Raw genomic sequence first — 15,688 nt, forward strand, 5'->3', positions numbered from 1 at the left:
AGTAATTAGATTCCCTTGGGAATGACCATATCTAGCACAGGTTCATGGATGCAAAGTATCAGCACCACGTCACTCAATCACCAGCTGGGCACTCCAGCTACATTTCTTGAAACCTTCTTGATATCTTTTCTTTGCAGTTCTTCCTGTACTATTAGTCAACAGTTATTAAGCACTTCCTGTGTGCTAGGCACCGTGTTAAATGCTAAGGCTACACAGTGGAGAAACAGTTCCTGCCCTCACAAACATTATAACCTAGTGGGGAAGGCAAATACAAAAAAGAAAATTCCAAGTGTGATGAGTATGACACAGGCTAAGTATAAGGTGCTAATAGGAGCACATTAATAGGGAAACCTAAGCTAATCTGGGGAATTAGAAAAGGTTTTATGAGGAAGCGACTTAAAGCTAAACCCAGAAGGATAAGCACAAGTTAGCTGAGGGAACAATTAGAAACAAGATTTCTTGGTGGCATTTAGGGAGCTGTGAAATCAATTTAGTGGATCTTAATCAATGTTTCTTTCACTCTCTCTTTTAAAATCAATAGAATATAGCTATAAAAAATTGCATAATAGAAGATTTTTTAAAAATAAAAAATCAATAGAAAAAGAGGACTGCACTGTAGGTAGTAAGGGTAAATATTATTTCATGAACCTCTGAATGATTTAGTTATATATATAATAGCTAATACTTAATTGGTCCTTATAATGTGCCAAGTTCGGTACTAAGGGCTTTACATTTTTTTTTTTTAGGGCTTTACATATGTTAACTTATTCAAGCTCATAAAACTCTACGAGGTAGATACCATTTTTTATCCCTATTTTACTAAACATAATTGCTGGTTGTTGTGGTATGAGTACGTCTGGCTTTGTAAATTACTGCCAAAATATTTTACAAAGTGGCTGTATCATTTTACATTCCCACCAGCAGCGTATGAGGGTTACAATTTTCCTACATCCTCATCAATATTTGCTACAGTCTTCCTGATTATAGCCATCCTAGTCGGTGTGAAGTGGCACTGTAGTTTTTATTTGTATTTCCCTAATGATCCTGAGAATCATCTCATGTGCTTATTAATCATTTATACACCTTTGGAGAAATACCTATTCAAATCCTTCACCCATTTTAAAACTGGGTTGTCTTTTTATTTTGAGCTGTAAGAGTTTTTTATATATTCAGGGTACTAATACCCATATCAGACAGGTGATTTGCAAATATTTCCCCCCATTTTGTGAGTTCTTTTCACTTTCTTGATAGTATCCTTTGAAGCACAAGTTTTTGATTTTCATGAAGTCCAATTTATCTTTTTCTTTGGTTGTTTTTGGTATCATATCTAAGAAATCATTGCCTAGTCCAATATCATGAAGATTTACACCAGCGTTTCCTTCTAAGAGTTTTACAGTCTTAGTTTTATATCTAGGTCTTTGAACTATTGAGTTAATTTTCGTATATCATGTGTGGTTGGAGTTCATTCTTTTGCATATGGATATCCAGTTGTCCAAGTACCATTTGTTGAAAAAACTATTCTCTCCTCATTGAATGGTTTTGGCACTGTCATCAACATCTTCACTCTTAACCATTATATACATATGTTTGTACTTTGGTCATGATGTATTTCTTACTGTGTGAGACACCATACCTAAAAAACTTCTAAAAGACATTTGTACAGAATATGTGAAGGTCTTTGGGCAGTAGAAAGGACTACTCAAGATACAGGGAGACATTTAAAAATGGCTACTATAGTAATCCAAGCAAAAGATAACAGTGGTTTTGATAAATGTGACCCAAAAAGTACACAGACTCCTGGGATACTGAAAAGCTAAAAATCAAGCAAGTTTTATGATTGACTGGATGTGAGAGGTGGGGAGAGGGAGGTGTGAAGGATGATTCCCAGGGTTCTGGATAGAAATATGATAATGTCTTTTACCGGGAAAAGCAACTCAGCTAATCTACACTGAAGTCTTATGGATTTATGAAAATTAATTTCCATGTCTACAATTTACAGATATTGCCAGATATTTAGAAACATCTGGCTCATTTTTCTGTTGCCTCAGAAAAAGGAAAAATATGCTATAAAAGTCACGAGTGCCATGATTTCACTAATGACTCACACACTCCACAACACTTTTATATCTTACTGGTATCTTAAACTAGCATTGTTTACAGAAGGGCTATATAAATAGGTTGTTAAATAGAGCAGCAGGACCACGTTTGTTGGCCATTGCCTGTTCAGGGATAAATAGAAAAGCATTATAATGGCACTAAAAAGAATCCAACACTTTTTTTTTCTTTTCAAAAATGTGAATTTCCCAACTTGGTCTGCTGAAAACGACGAGAAGCAGTGACAACCCAGTAGCAATAAACACAGTGCCTAGATTGTGGTTTCTAAAAGCTATTCTCCATCTAAAGAAGCATTCCAGTGCTCCCTGAAGACTGGCTGGTGCCCACATCTAGAATAAGGTGGGTGCAGGTCAGTCTGCTACATTTTGCCATAACAAAAAGCAAGGAGGCTATCAAAATCCGAGTCTTGTCAAAAGAACCTAGAGCCCACACAGAAAAAGATTCCCACTGGAGTTATTTAAAAACAGTATTCTATTGCTTTACAAGAAAGTCCTACTGCTTTAAAAACCAGGAATCTAGACATAACCAATTTCATTTACAACTTCAAATCTGTTTATATTAGTCTTTCCTACATATTAGCATAGCCTCTACTTATTAAAAAAACAAATCCTATAATTCCAGGGATCTTGTTCTATATGTCAGGGATTCATTACTATACCTCAGGGCCTCAAACATTTATTGAATGAATGAATGAATGGAGTTGATATAGGTAATGGATAGCTAATTACACAAAATTTTAAAAATAGGTCTATTTTACTTCAGTGTAAAATGCTGGTATTTTCTTAAGCTAATATTCATTTCCATCTTATTATTATTAATATTCATTTCATTTTAACAAACAATTCATATAAAATTCTCACAGCTGTCTTACCCAGTGTCCTCCATTAATGCCAGAGTGATTCGAGAGAGGACTCGGTTCTGGGTGTGAGAACCAGTCATTGCTTCATTCTGAAAATCACCAACAGATTTTAGTTAGAAAATTGGACTCCCAATAATTTCCATGATTACTTTGATGTATATTTAAAATGTTACAAGTGTGAGAAGCTGACAAAATATTCACTTAAAATAGTGAAATACATAAGCTTTCTTTAAGATGACAAGACTGAAATTTAAAGCAAAATCTACTTTCTGCCTCAAATGCTTATACTGTGTACTATTTCCCTGGAATGACAGATAACCTGCTTTAGAATTCTATGATGAAACTGAAGATGAAATAAGGAAATAGAAATACTGTAAAAACATTATACTATCCATGCAAAGTAAAGTGGGTGGTTGAGACAGATGCTCAGATACTGGAGTGGGGAACAGAATACTTGACTTAATTACAAAGAAAATGCTTTTGTAACTAACCCTCTACACTTTGTGATCACAGAAATACATATTAATATGCAAAATAAGTATCACAGAATCCATAGGATCAGAGGAGTCACATGATGCACCCCAAATAACATCAAGGTCTATTTATCCAATGTCTTAATTCATATAGTAAAATTCCTACCAGGAGGTCACCTAATGGTAAGGAATTCACTGTCTCTTAAAGAAGCACATTCTATCTTTGGGAAGTTCTGGCTATTCTTCTAATCATCATGGTGAACACTGAATGGTCATCTTAGGTACTTAAGTATCATCTTTAAAAAAAAAATAGTTCAAGGACACAAAGTTGATTTCAGAGAAAGGCAGTAGTTTAATTAAACTAATACAATTACTACTCTCAAGTCTTCTATTGAAAAGTAAATAAATTTTCATTTCTGGTCAATCAACAGCTTTCTAAAGGGAATTACTTGGGAAAATTGCTTAAGGAAAACAAACTGAAGTGTCCATGTGAGAAATAAGTGTTCATGTCTTCCATAAGTTTCTATCACTGTTACTCTGTGGTCACCTAGATGAGAACAGTCAGCACAAGCATTAATTTCACTCTTTTCATAATTTCGCTAACTTGGATCATGATGTATATAAACTGCAACTATTTAATTATCTAAACAGACTTCTGATCCAAGTATACAGTGTGTGTGTGTGTGTGTGTGTGTGTGTGTGTGTGTGTGTGTGTGTGTGTGTGTGTGTGTGTGTCTGTGTGTGTATCCTTTGACTCAGAAATTCCATTTCCAGGAATTCATCCCTTCTCTTTCTATATAAACAAACTTTTTAGTTCTGCTCCCTTGGAAACCTAATAAAGGTGGAATGTCAACTGTGTTACCAGGCAACAGGATGCAAAGCAAGAAGACCACCTGCTATGCCTCTGGACTTGGGATTACTATAAATGAACATGAACACCTATTGGCAAACAGTGTGGGACTTCTCTGTTTGCAGTGACTCTTATGGGTATGTCTCTTACAGGCATCTGGAAGTTATGTCTATGAAGCTGTTAAAAAGAATGTTGGTTCTTATTTGGGACACAGTACTTCTAAGCCTGGCTGGTTCTTACACCCCTCTGATACTTAAGACTATTCTTGTGCTTATGGTATTTGAGCTGGAGGGGGAGGGAGAGAGGCCCAGATGATAGCCCCCAGACTACTGTGTAGAGCACAAGAGAAATGCCTGTCTCTGCAATGCTGGCATGCTGTACTTTCTTGTACCCTTCTAATGTATTTTCAGTGTGACCTGTTTAGGTCTTATGAGCTTGACTGATGGTTTAGTTGAACCTAAGAACACCCACTGGAATGCCACTCCTGTAAGGCACTGCAGATATAAATAAATCGCTCATCACATTTTTAGAATAAAAAATTTAAAGTATAGTCATTCATTCACATGCGACTATGTTACATTCATATAATATAATACTACATAGCTGTTAAAAAATAAATAGATCCAAGTATACAATCTATTCTACTGAAGCATATATTTCTGTAATGTGAATGAGCTCATGTGAGACTGGTAAAGGAATAGCATCAGTGTAATATGGAGTTATGTTGGTTCATAATGATTTCTCCCTGGATTTTAATGTTTTGTGCAGTGGAGTAATAGTAGCTAAATACAACGTACACTAAGACAGCCAAAAGCAGCAACAGAGGAAGGCTGTGCTGGGCATTGTGCCCAGTCACTCTGTGTTCTTCCAATTGACTCAGCATGGCCAGAGGCTGTCTTAGAAGTGTTTGTTGCATGATTCTCTAACCTTTGTACATTTTACTCTTGTCCTCATTATTCAGATTTATAATTCTTTAAGCTTTAAGCTCTAAAAACTATATATAATTGATGATTTATCTATCTACCATTGCTTTTTGCTGTTAAAGAAACACTAAATCTAGGAGTTTATTTATTGAAAACATGTATATTTTAAAAATAAGCTACTACTTTTATTATGATTTAGTGCCTTTGTTAATAATCTGGTATTTGTGTTTTCCACAAGCCTTGTTATCTTTAGTGTTCGATTTGGAAAAAAGGGGTTTTTTAGGACAGCATACATTGTATTACAGCAGAAGCACCTAAACTGCCTTGGAAATACGTCTAAGATATATGAGTGAAAAAAGTTGCATAAATGTATGAACCGATTAAAAAAAAAACAACCATGTGTTAGTGTGTCTGTCAGTCTGTCTATCTATTTATCTAACATTTCCAAAAGGATATTAAAAAAATTAAATAGTGATTACATCTGGAAAGTGCGTCTGGAGAGCTAAAGGGGAAAATGAACTTTTTAATTTTTCACTTGATAACCTATCATACATTTGAGTAAGAATTACTTTTATTAAAGAAAAAATGCAGAGTAAAATTTTAAAATAAACTAACCTCTAATAACCTTTTTTCCCAATGGTTGAGCTCAGTGCCCATACCACCTTGGTTTTCAAGTTCCATTCCCTCCAAAATTGGACAGTTAAAATGTTTTCGTGCTTCATCCTAAGAATCAGGAAAATAAATAAATAAATATACCCTACAAAAGTACAATAAAATAATGGCAAACTATTTATCACACTGGATATAATAAAGTATAATAAAATACATTTAATATAATTTTTCATATAATTAAAATATTTTGATACTACATTACTATTAAAGTACTATTGCTATTAAATTACTATTTTTCAAGGATTTCTGATCAAGATGGCGGAGCAGTAGGACCACAAGCTTACCCCCAATAATGACTACAACAAAACCACGACTGACTGCTAAACAATCAACAAAAAATAAGACTGGAACCTAGCAAAAAAGATCTTCGTCAACTGGAAACATAAACAGGGAACCTCAGCAGGATGGTATGAGGAGTGTGCTTGTGATATTATTGGGACCCATACCTCTGGGGTGGGCAACCCACAAGCTGAAAAATAATTAAGTTGCAGAGGCCCTCTAGTAGGAGTGAGAATTCTAAGCCCCACATCAGGTTCCCCAACCCAAGGTTCTGGCATTGGGAGGAGGAGACCCCAGAACATATGGTTTTGAAGGCTAGCAGGGCTTAACTCCAGGAGCCCCACTAGACTTGGGGAAAACAGAGACTTCACTCTCTTGGAAAGTGCACACAAAATCTCACATGTGCCAGGTCCAAGGGCAGAGGCAAGTGATTTCATAGGAACTTGGGTCAGACCTGCCTGCTGATTTTGAAGGTCTCTTGGGGAGGTAGAGGACAGCTGTGGGTCATCCTGGAGACATAAAAGCTGGTGGCAGACACTGCAGGAGTGTTCATCTACATGAGCTTTCTTGGAGGCTGACATCTTGCTTGTGTCATTAGCACCAAGACCTAGCCCCACCCAACAGCCTGTAGGCTTAAGTGCTGGGAAGCCTCAGGCAAATAACATACTGGGTGGGAATGCAGCCCCAATCATCAGCAGACCCCCTGAGCTACAAAAATCTCTAGACACAGCCCTACCCACCAGAGGTCCAGGACCAAGCTTTACCCAACAGTAGGCAGGCACCAACTCCTACTGCCAGGAAACCTGCACAAGCCTCCTGTCCAGCCTCATCAACCAGGGGGCAGATACCAGAAATAAGAAAACAATAATCTCAAAGTTTATGGAAGGAATCTGCAAACACAAGCCAGACTACCCTGGGAAGAGCTGGATGCTGGCCCTTGGGTGACGAGACGAGTGTACTGCTGGGATACATAGGACGTCTCCCACAGAGGACCACCTCTCCAAGGTCAAGAAATGTAACTAACCTACATAAAAATACCAACAGAAATTTACACAATATGAGGTGGCAGGAGACTATATTCCAGGCAAAGGCACAAGATAAAATCCAGAAGAAGAAATAAGCAATGAGGAGATAGGAAATCTATCCAAGAAAGAGCTTTGAGTTACAATTGTGAAGAGGTTCAGAGAACTCGGGAGGAGAATGGATGCACAGAGCGAAGCTTTTAGCAAAGAGTTAGAAAATATAAAGAATACTCAGAGTTGAAGAGTACAATTACTGAAATAACACAATAGAAGGAATCAGGAATAGACTAAATGAGGCAGAAGAATGAATCAGTGAGCTACAAGACAGATTAGTGGAAATCACTACTTCAGAACAGAAAAAAGAAAAAAGAATGAAAAGAAATGAGGGTAGTTTAAGAGAATTCTGGGACAACATGAAGCGCTCTAATATTCACATTATAGGGATCCCAGAAAGAGAAGAGAAAGAAATGACCTGAGAAAATATTTGAAGAGATAATAACTGAAAACATCCCTAACGTGGGGAAGGAAACAGTCACCCAAGTCCAGGAAGTACAGATTCCATACAGGATTAACCCCAAACAGGAACACACCAAGGCATGGTAATCAAATTGACAAAAATTAAAGATAAGGACAAAATATCAAAATCAGCAAGAGAAAAGCAACAAATTAACACAAAAAGGAACTCCCGTAAGGTTATCAGCTGATTTTTCAGGAGAAACTCTACAGGCCAGAAGGGAATAGCATGATATATTTAAAGTGATGAAAGGAAAAAACTTACAACCAAGAATACTCTACCCAGCAAGGCTCTCATTCAGATTTGACAGAGAAATCAAAAGCTTCACAGATAAACAAAAGCTAAAAGAATTCAGCACCACCAAACCAGCTTTACAAGAAATGTTAAAGGAACTTCTCTAGGTAAAAAAAGAAAAGGCCACAACTAGAAACAAGAAAAGTAGTCATGAAGGGAGAAGGGTACAATGCAGGGTATCGAAAATGCATTTGAAATTAAGAGATCAGCAACTTAATTATGTATATACAGACTTCTAAACCAAAACCTCATAGTAACTGCAAACCAATGTAACTCCATAGTCATCAAACCACAAGACAATAAAAACAAAGAGGAAAAAAGACCTACCAAATTACTATTTCTTTCAATATTTTTTCGTCTGTTGAAGATTTTGACTTTAAGTCATATATATTTCAAAAAAGTAATAGGGTAGTATGATTACATTTGTAACTTTTGTGTCAACAATGCTTTTAATGTAGGTGTGACCGCTCTTATTATGGATATAGGCTTTGTGGGGAAAATAAGTTGTTTAAAAGAAAACACTTTTGCTCATTTGGTTCTGTCTGTCCTTCAGTTAGAGATTTCCAAGAATAGGAAATATCCCAAGAGCAGTGCAAAAGTTTAGAAGTCAGAGAGAGCTGTGTGTAACCAAGGAATAGAGAAGGGAGAATAGGTTTCTGTCATTAAATAAGAGGGTATGATGATTAATTTTATGTGTCAACTTGGCTGGGCCACAGTGCCCAGATATTTGGTCAAACATTATTATGAATGTTTCTGTGAAGGTCTTTTTGGGTGAAATTAACATTTACATTAATGGACTTTAAGTAAAGCAGATCACTTTCTATAATATAAATGGGCTTCATCTAATCAGTTGAAGACCTTTACAGATCAAAGACAGACTCACCCCTGAGCAAGAAGGAGTCCTACTAGCTGACTGCCTTCAGACTTAAACTGCAACTCTTCCCTGAGTCTTCAGCTTGCTAGCCTACCTCACCAGATTCTGGACTCTCCAAACCTCCCCAACTACGTGAACCAACCTTAAAATAAATCTCTCTCTCAACACATCCTGTTGGTTCTGTTTCTCTGGAGAACTCTGACTAAAACAGATTTCAGCTGAAATGACCAGCAATTATGCAAATAGTACCGGTGATCCTAAGAGGTATCACAACACACCACTAGTGTCACAACCTAAAGTAGTTGGTAGAATGGAGCTATAAGAGTCACTGCCAAATTTCTATTTCCTCAAATTTTTCATGGCCTGTAGCTTTACTGTACTGCCTTAATATTATCTTTCCTACTATAAGCTTTCAAATGTAATCATTAGTTCTTAAACAATAATGATTAGTAGACCATAATGAATGAAAAGAACAGACGGCTCCTGAGACAGGAAGCTCTGTAATACTCACGACAACACGAGGTGTTACTAGAAGATACACAGTGTGAGGAACTCTCTTATTATCTCGAACATCCCATGATCTCTCTACTTTTCGAACTACTTTATCACTCCACTGATATAATCCAAGACTGCAATTAAAGAATAAAATGTCAGTTTTTACACATTCACCTCTACTTTAAATGTAAGTGTGTTTATGAGTATCAATATGAAATTTAACTATCTGAGTTTACTGAACATAAGAGCATGCAAAGTTCTTGATAGTATTTTCTAATTTAATCTTTTCAACAACTTTATTATCATCACTATTTTGCAGATAAAGAGACAGAAGCTTAGAGAGATGAAGTAACTTACTCAAGTTCAAATAGCTAATATTTGGCTAAGATGACAATGAATTACTTCCTCTTAACAAATTTACTCGATAAAATAAAAGCATTCCCAGGGACATACCCAAGCACTGAATATAAGAAACTGTAATAAACAAAAAAAATGGAATTTTTAATTTAGTGGGAAACTATAATTTACTTAATAACTGTGCTATAAAATCAGTTTATCCATTTAGGAAAAAAAAGTTTCAGCTCACATACAGAAATAAATTTCAGACAAATATCAGCAAAAGTGACAAAATAAGGACCTCTGAAAATTTTCTACTTCATGAAAGCAATGAGAAAAGTAGCAAAATTGGCCAAATCAACTTTTTTTTAGAACTCTGGAAATTAACCAAAGACTTGCAGCAATCTAGGAAACACTTATTTAAGAAAGATACATAAATCTCAGTAAGACCAGGAAGCTTTGTGGAGTTTTCCCATGTCCTCTCTCCAGCTCTGTGCAGCCCTGAAAATCAACAGCCCACAACCATGTTGAAAATCAGCAGCCTGGCAGCCAAAGGGAGCAGAACAGGGTTGACTGGCAGAATGTACTAAAAAAAAAAAAAATCCGACTATATGGCTACAAGAGACATACTTCAGACTCAAGGATACAAATAGGCTGAACTGATGTTAAAAAGATACACCATGCAGAGTACTAAGAGAGCTGGAACAGTTACACTAATATCAGACAAAATGCATTTTAAGACAAAAATTTTTACTAGAGACAGGAGGGACATTTTATAATGATGAAAGGGTCAATCCACCAAGAAGACATAACAGTTACGAACATGTATGTACTTGATAAAAGAACCCCAAAATACATGAAGCAAAAATAAATCCTAAGTGGATTAAAGCTATGAATGTAAAAAATTCAAATAGTAATTTACTAGAAAAAATTTAAAAGAATATTTCTATAATCTTTGGAGAGCAGAACAAACTTTCTTAACCCATAATGGAAAAGTATATGAATTTAATAATATAAAATTTAAAAACTTTTCTGTATGGCAAAAACATGATAAATGAAATAAAAAACTAAATGGGAGAAAACCAACAATCTCTTTTGGGGGAATCTATCTTACACAAATAAAAGCACTACTGCAAAAGTGCCATATTTTTTGTTACAGAAAATTATAATGAACATCATTTAAATTTCTTCCTATAACCGGTATCTTTTTCCTAGACTACTTCTACCACTGACCCTATGAATCTCTCATTCTTAACAAAACAGAATATGAAGAGGCTATTTTTTTTCTCACCATTATTTTAAACAATTCAAGGACTGTATGGTGAATATCTGCCTACCCAACAACCATTACTTAGACTCTACAATTAACATTTTGTTATATTTGTTGTATCATACATCTGTTCATCCACTCATACCTTAAAGACATTATTCTTAATTCCTTTTCTTTTTCTGTGGCAAGGCAATGTTTAAACATAAATAGTGAAAAAAGCCAGCAAGAAAATAAACAGTTTTTTACCTTATTAATAACTCCAGTATCCTCTTCATTGAGGATTTCATTTCATTTACATTTCAAGATTAAAGGTTTCTCCAAATAAATAGGTTAGGGCCAAATTCAACTCTTTATAACACCTGAAGTTTATTACTCCATTATCTCCATTTATACTGTAAGATTTCCTGCTTTTGAGGAATACCCTGAATGTAAGAATGCACTGCAAATTACGAGCTTAACAATGGTCCTGGTGTGTAAGTATCTCCTCCTTACCCACATCACTACGTAGATGATATGTTTCCCATAAAGACCACAATTCTTAGGATAGACCAGACTTCTCCCATACCACCAAATGAACACAAACAATCTAGGAAGTAAAACATCTATTTCTACATTAGAATTTTGTTTCTTCACATGTACTCTAAAAAATATTATGGTGAATACAGCATTATCTTTTTATGTTTTTACATTATGTTTTAATACTTATTTAATTCTAGCTACCTAAATAGATATCTTTGTATTTAAAGTAAAATATACATAAAATGAACAAATTCTACATATAAGAATTAATTAATTTTTTATTCTGCATCCATATGCCACTACCTGGTAAAGATATGGAACAGCGTCAGCACTCCCAGGCTTCCTTGTGCCACTTCTCAATCTATTCAACTTGTTCGGCATTTGATAGCCTGCCACTTCAGGTAAAACTACTAATCTTTTATCGTTGACTATTTTTAAACTCCATACAACTGGACTAACTGATGTATTTTGCTCAATATTATATAACTGTGATATTCATAAATGCTACTACATGTAGCATTGTGTTCTTTTTTAGGGCCTTGTAGTTTTCAATTATAGGCACATATCACAGTTTATTTACCCATTCTTCTATTGATGGACATTTTGGTGGTTTCCATTTTTTGGTCAATAACAAAAGTGTCATGAACATTTGTGTACATGTCTTCTTGTAGGCGTGTGCTCTTAATTTAGAGATTTATTTTTTACATAAATGCATGCAAATGGTTATAGTTCTGTGACGGATATTCTATATAAAATTCTTGATAATTTCTTCTTTTTAGTATTTCTCAGTATTATTTCTTTTAGGTCCTTAGCTTCTAGATCACTGATAATATGCTGTGCTAAATATCAGTTAACATGTAAATGTTTATCAGTTAACATGTAAATTATACAGGCAATAATTATTAATAAACCAAAATAAAACCAACCCACATTTTCCCATGGCCTGACTATCCTATGAAGTAATACAAGTTACAGAGTGGTGGAAAAGAGCCCTGCCTGGCAAGAAGAGTCCTGGCTCTTTGGACGAGTCACTTAAGCTTTCTCCATCTCAATTACTTCATCTGTAAAATGAAAAGGTGAAGCTAAATGACCTCTTACATCCTGTCATGTAGGATATACAATTTTCCCAGGCTAGTCGTTAAACCACTGTTACGTATGGCACTGAACATGCTATGATTCTTAGATTCTAGTCTTAGCACCCTGCTATGAGAAGAACAAGAACAAAAGTAACAAATACCTATAATTAAAAGGTGGAAGACCGTCTGCAAATCTTGACGTTAGAGGATTTCCATCTTTATCATGGTAGAACGCAAATAGCCCAGCAGAGAAACCCTGTAAGAAAAAAGTTCAAAATGTCTTACAGTGAAAAATATTAGATTTGATTATAGACAATATAACATGCCACTATCAAAAGAGAACACTGATATAACATAAAAACACCACACCAATACTTTTACAGGAATTTGCCACATACTGAAACTGGATAAAAATTAAGTGTCCCTATTATGAATTTTAAATTCCAATTACTTGAGGTAAGTAAGTGAGGAAACCAAAAGTAATAGTAAAAAAGACATTCTTTGGTAGTGGTATAGACAATGCATTTATTTGTTTAAGGGTGTGTTTATCACAGTTGATCCTTTTTACATAAACTTACTAATAATCTCTACAAATGCAACCAGGGAATGGTACTATTTAGAACAATTAACAATATAGTTTAGAGTAGGCGGCTGAGCTCATAAGAGCACTCACAACAATTCAAAGTCTTTGAACCCAAAGTCCATACTTAATATACATTTATACCTAAGGGGGAAAAAAATAAGACTGGAAATGGAAATGTGTGTGTGGGTGGGTGTACACTTTGGAAGAAAGACTGCAAACATGTATCAAAAGATTAGCCATGGTTCTTTTGGTTGGTAGGATAATGTATAAATAATCGTATTTCTAAAAGTTTTTTTACAATGTGAATTTATAGGTTTATAATCCCATTTTTAAAAAGTATTTTTAGAGATTAAAAGCACAATAAATAGTATTTTATGAAGTCTTCAATTTTAATGAGATAATAGAAACTTCACATAAAGGCATTCAAAGTCCCATTCTCTATCCCTCAACTCCCAAATAAAATGAGAAAATGAGGCAAAAAAAAAAAAATTATTGACATTTGACATCTCCAATTTCATTAGTGTTATTTCTTTTCTTGCTTTCTTTCTTATAACTGATAACCAAAACAAAGCACTTTTGTAACTATTTAAATATGTTTTATACATTGAGAATATACTATAGTTTATATCCAAATAACTAACAATCACAAATGACCACTTAAATGATCAATTTCTTTGGCAAGTTTGTTTGCTTACTTAACTGTGGCCTCAGTGTCAGTCAAGGCTTGCCAAAATGATTAATGGAATCCAGATTATTCTTTTATTCCTACATTTCTTCTTTTTTAATCTCTGAAGATGCAAAGCCCATTTGATGGCATCATCTAAGAAAATCTAAAGAGTTTTTAAGATACAAGGCACTGAGGTTGTATAAAGCTTAAAATAGTATGATGTGCCTCATCCTTCATAATATGCTAAACACACATTTTTTCCACCCTATCAACTTGAAAATTTTTCTAAGCACTCACATTTCAGAGGACATATCTAGTATTTAAAGTACCATGAATGATTGTATTTGACAGCTATGAGCATATATAACTTTATAGGGAATATCTGCATTTGTTAAACTTTTAATTCTTGCCATCTTCCAGGATGGTCTTTGAGACTTGAATTAATATTTAAAGTTTCTTAGGTTTTAACAATTTGTAAAATAATTCAAATATACAAAAAAGTTTTAAAATCTAATAGAAACTTATGCATCCTGTCTAAGAGGATTTAAGATATTAGTTTTGCCATATTTTCTTCAGACATTAAAAAAAAAAAACAGCAGAATAAATATCTATGAAGTCCTATTATCTAAACTCTTTCTCCTCCATCTCTTCCCAGAGGTAAACACTACCTTGAAGTCAATGTGCATAGTAACTCTCATACCTGCTTTTATATTCAATGGTGTTTTGCTTTAATTTGTGATTCTCTGACTGCTAAAGTCAGACTGAATATGTTCTTATACATTTCTTGGCCAACTGCACCTTTTCTTTTGTGATCTCCCTGTTCATAACCTAATTAACCTCATGTCTGGGACCTCTGCATTCATGTTCACTTATGTAGTAGACTTAAAACCTGCTGTTTTTTTCTGGTTCTCTTAACATTAATTATAGTTTTTAAAGCTTACAGTGTTACTTAGAATGATGCTTGTGTTTCATCACAATTAGCAGGTTCAACTTACTTTTTTTTAATAAAATAAAAACAGATGACTCATTTTAGAATCTCCTTACCTAAAGGACATAAGTGCTATCTGGTTATACTAGAGTTTCACTGAATTATTCACGGTATTTGCTGATCTGAGGCTTGCATTTCAAGGTCATACACGACAGCTCACTAAGTAAGACTAATAATAGCGACTAATTTTATTATACTTTACTATATATAGCATGGTGCTAAGCTATTTATACATTTTGTTTTATTTACTCTTCAAGAAAAAAAAACTATTGTAGTATGTACCACTATCTTCATTTTATAGATGAAACAGAGGCTTATAAAGGTTATAATTTGTAAAAGATCCCAAAGATTTTGAGAGGTAGAGGTAAGGAGATTCACACCTAGATCTGTGTGATCCATTCTGTCTCTTAATCACTGCATTTTACTCCCATCTAAATACATAATGACATCAGGAGAACATTTCCTAGGTCTTAGGTAATTTCATTTAATTTCCCAGATATATCGTAATAGTTCATTATTTTAGACCAACTGGGGAAAAGCAAGGAGAAGTTCTGAATCAGTTTGTATAAATAACTAAAAATTTAGAAAGCCTAAATAGATCAAGAGGACTTTTAGAAATGAGATCTCTGTAAGAGGTAAGAAAGATCTATAATTAGCATACCAGTTATTATTTCAGATGAAAGTGAATTCTTTTTAATTACTAAGTTTTTTCTTTCTTAAGAAGCTTAATCAAATTTTCAAAACTCCTATTTGCCCAATGAATTTACATGTTTAATTACTTTAGGTAATAAAATTCAACTGCTATTCTGATAGGATAGCTGCTATCCTAATCATTAAAAATTATCTATTGGAAGAGGCCTAATTAACTAGGTTTTACTG

At 34.5% G+C, this 15,688-nt stretch overlaps 1 protein-coding gene across 2 annotated transcripts in view; it reads right to left on the reverse strand.

Moving 5' to 3' along the window:
• Positions 1 to 15,688, reverse strand: part of LMLN (leishmanolysin like peptidase) — a 58,739-nt gene that overhangs the window by 24,956 nt on the left and 18,095 nt on the right. For both annotated transcript variants that reach the window (XM_074365083.1, XM_074365082.1), the window contains 4 exons: positions 12,733 to 12,827; positions 9,387 to 9,504; positions 5,836 to 5,943; positions 2,987 to 3,063 (listed from right to left, as the gene is read on the reverse strand). In XM_074365083.1, the coding sequence (XP_074221184.1) occupies positions 2,987 to 3,063; positions 5,836 to 5,943; positions 9,387 to 9,504; positions 12,733 to 12,827 (398 nt within the window). The remainder of the gene's footprint in view (positions 1 to 2,986; positions 3,064 to 5,835; positions 5,944 to 9,386; positions 9,505 to 12,732; positions 12,828 to 15,688) is intronic.

Source organism: Camelus bactrianus, chromosome 1 (assembly GCF_048773025.1).
Source record: "Camelus bactrianus isolate YW-2024 breed Bactrian camel chromosome 1, ASM4877302v1, whole genome shotgun sequence".
Taxonomy (NCBI): domain Eukaryota; kingdom Metazoa; phylum Chordata; class Mammalia; order Artiodactyla; family Camelidae; genus Camelus; species Camelus bactrianus.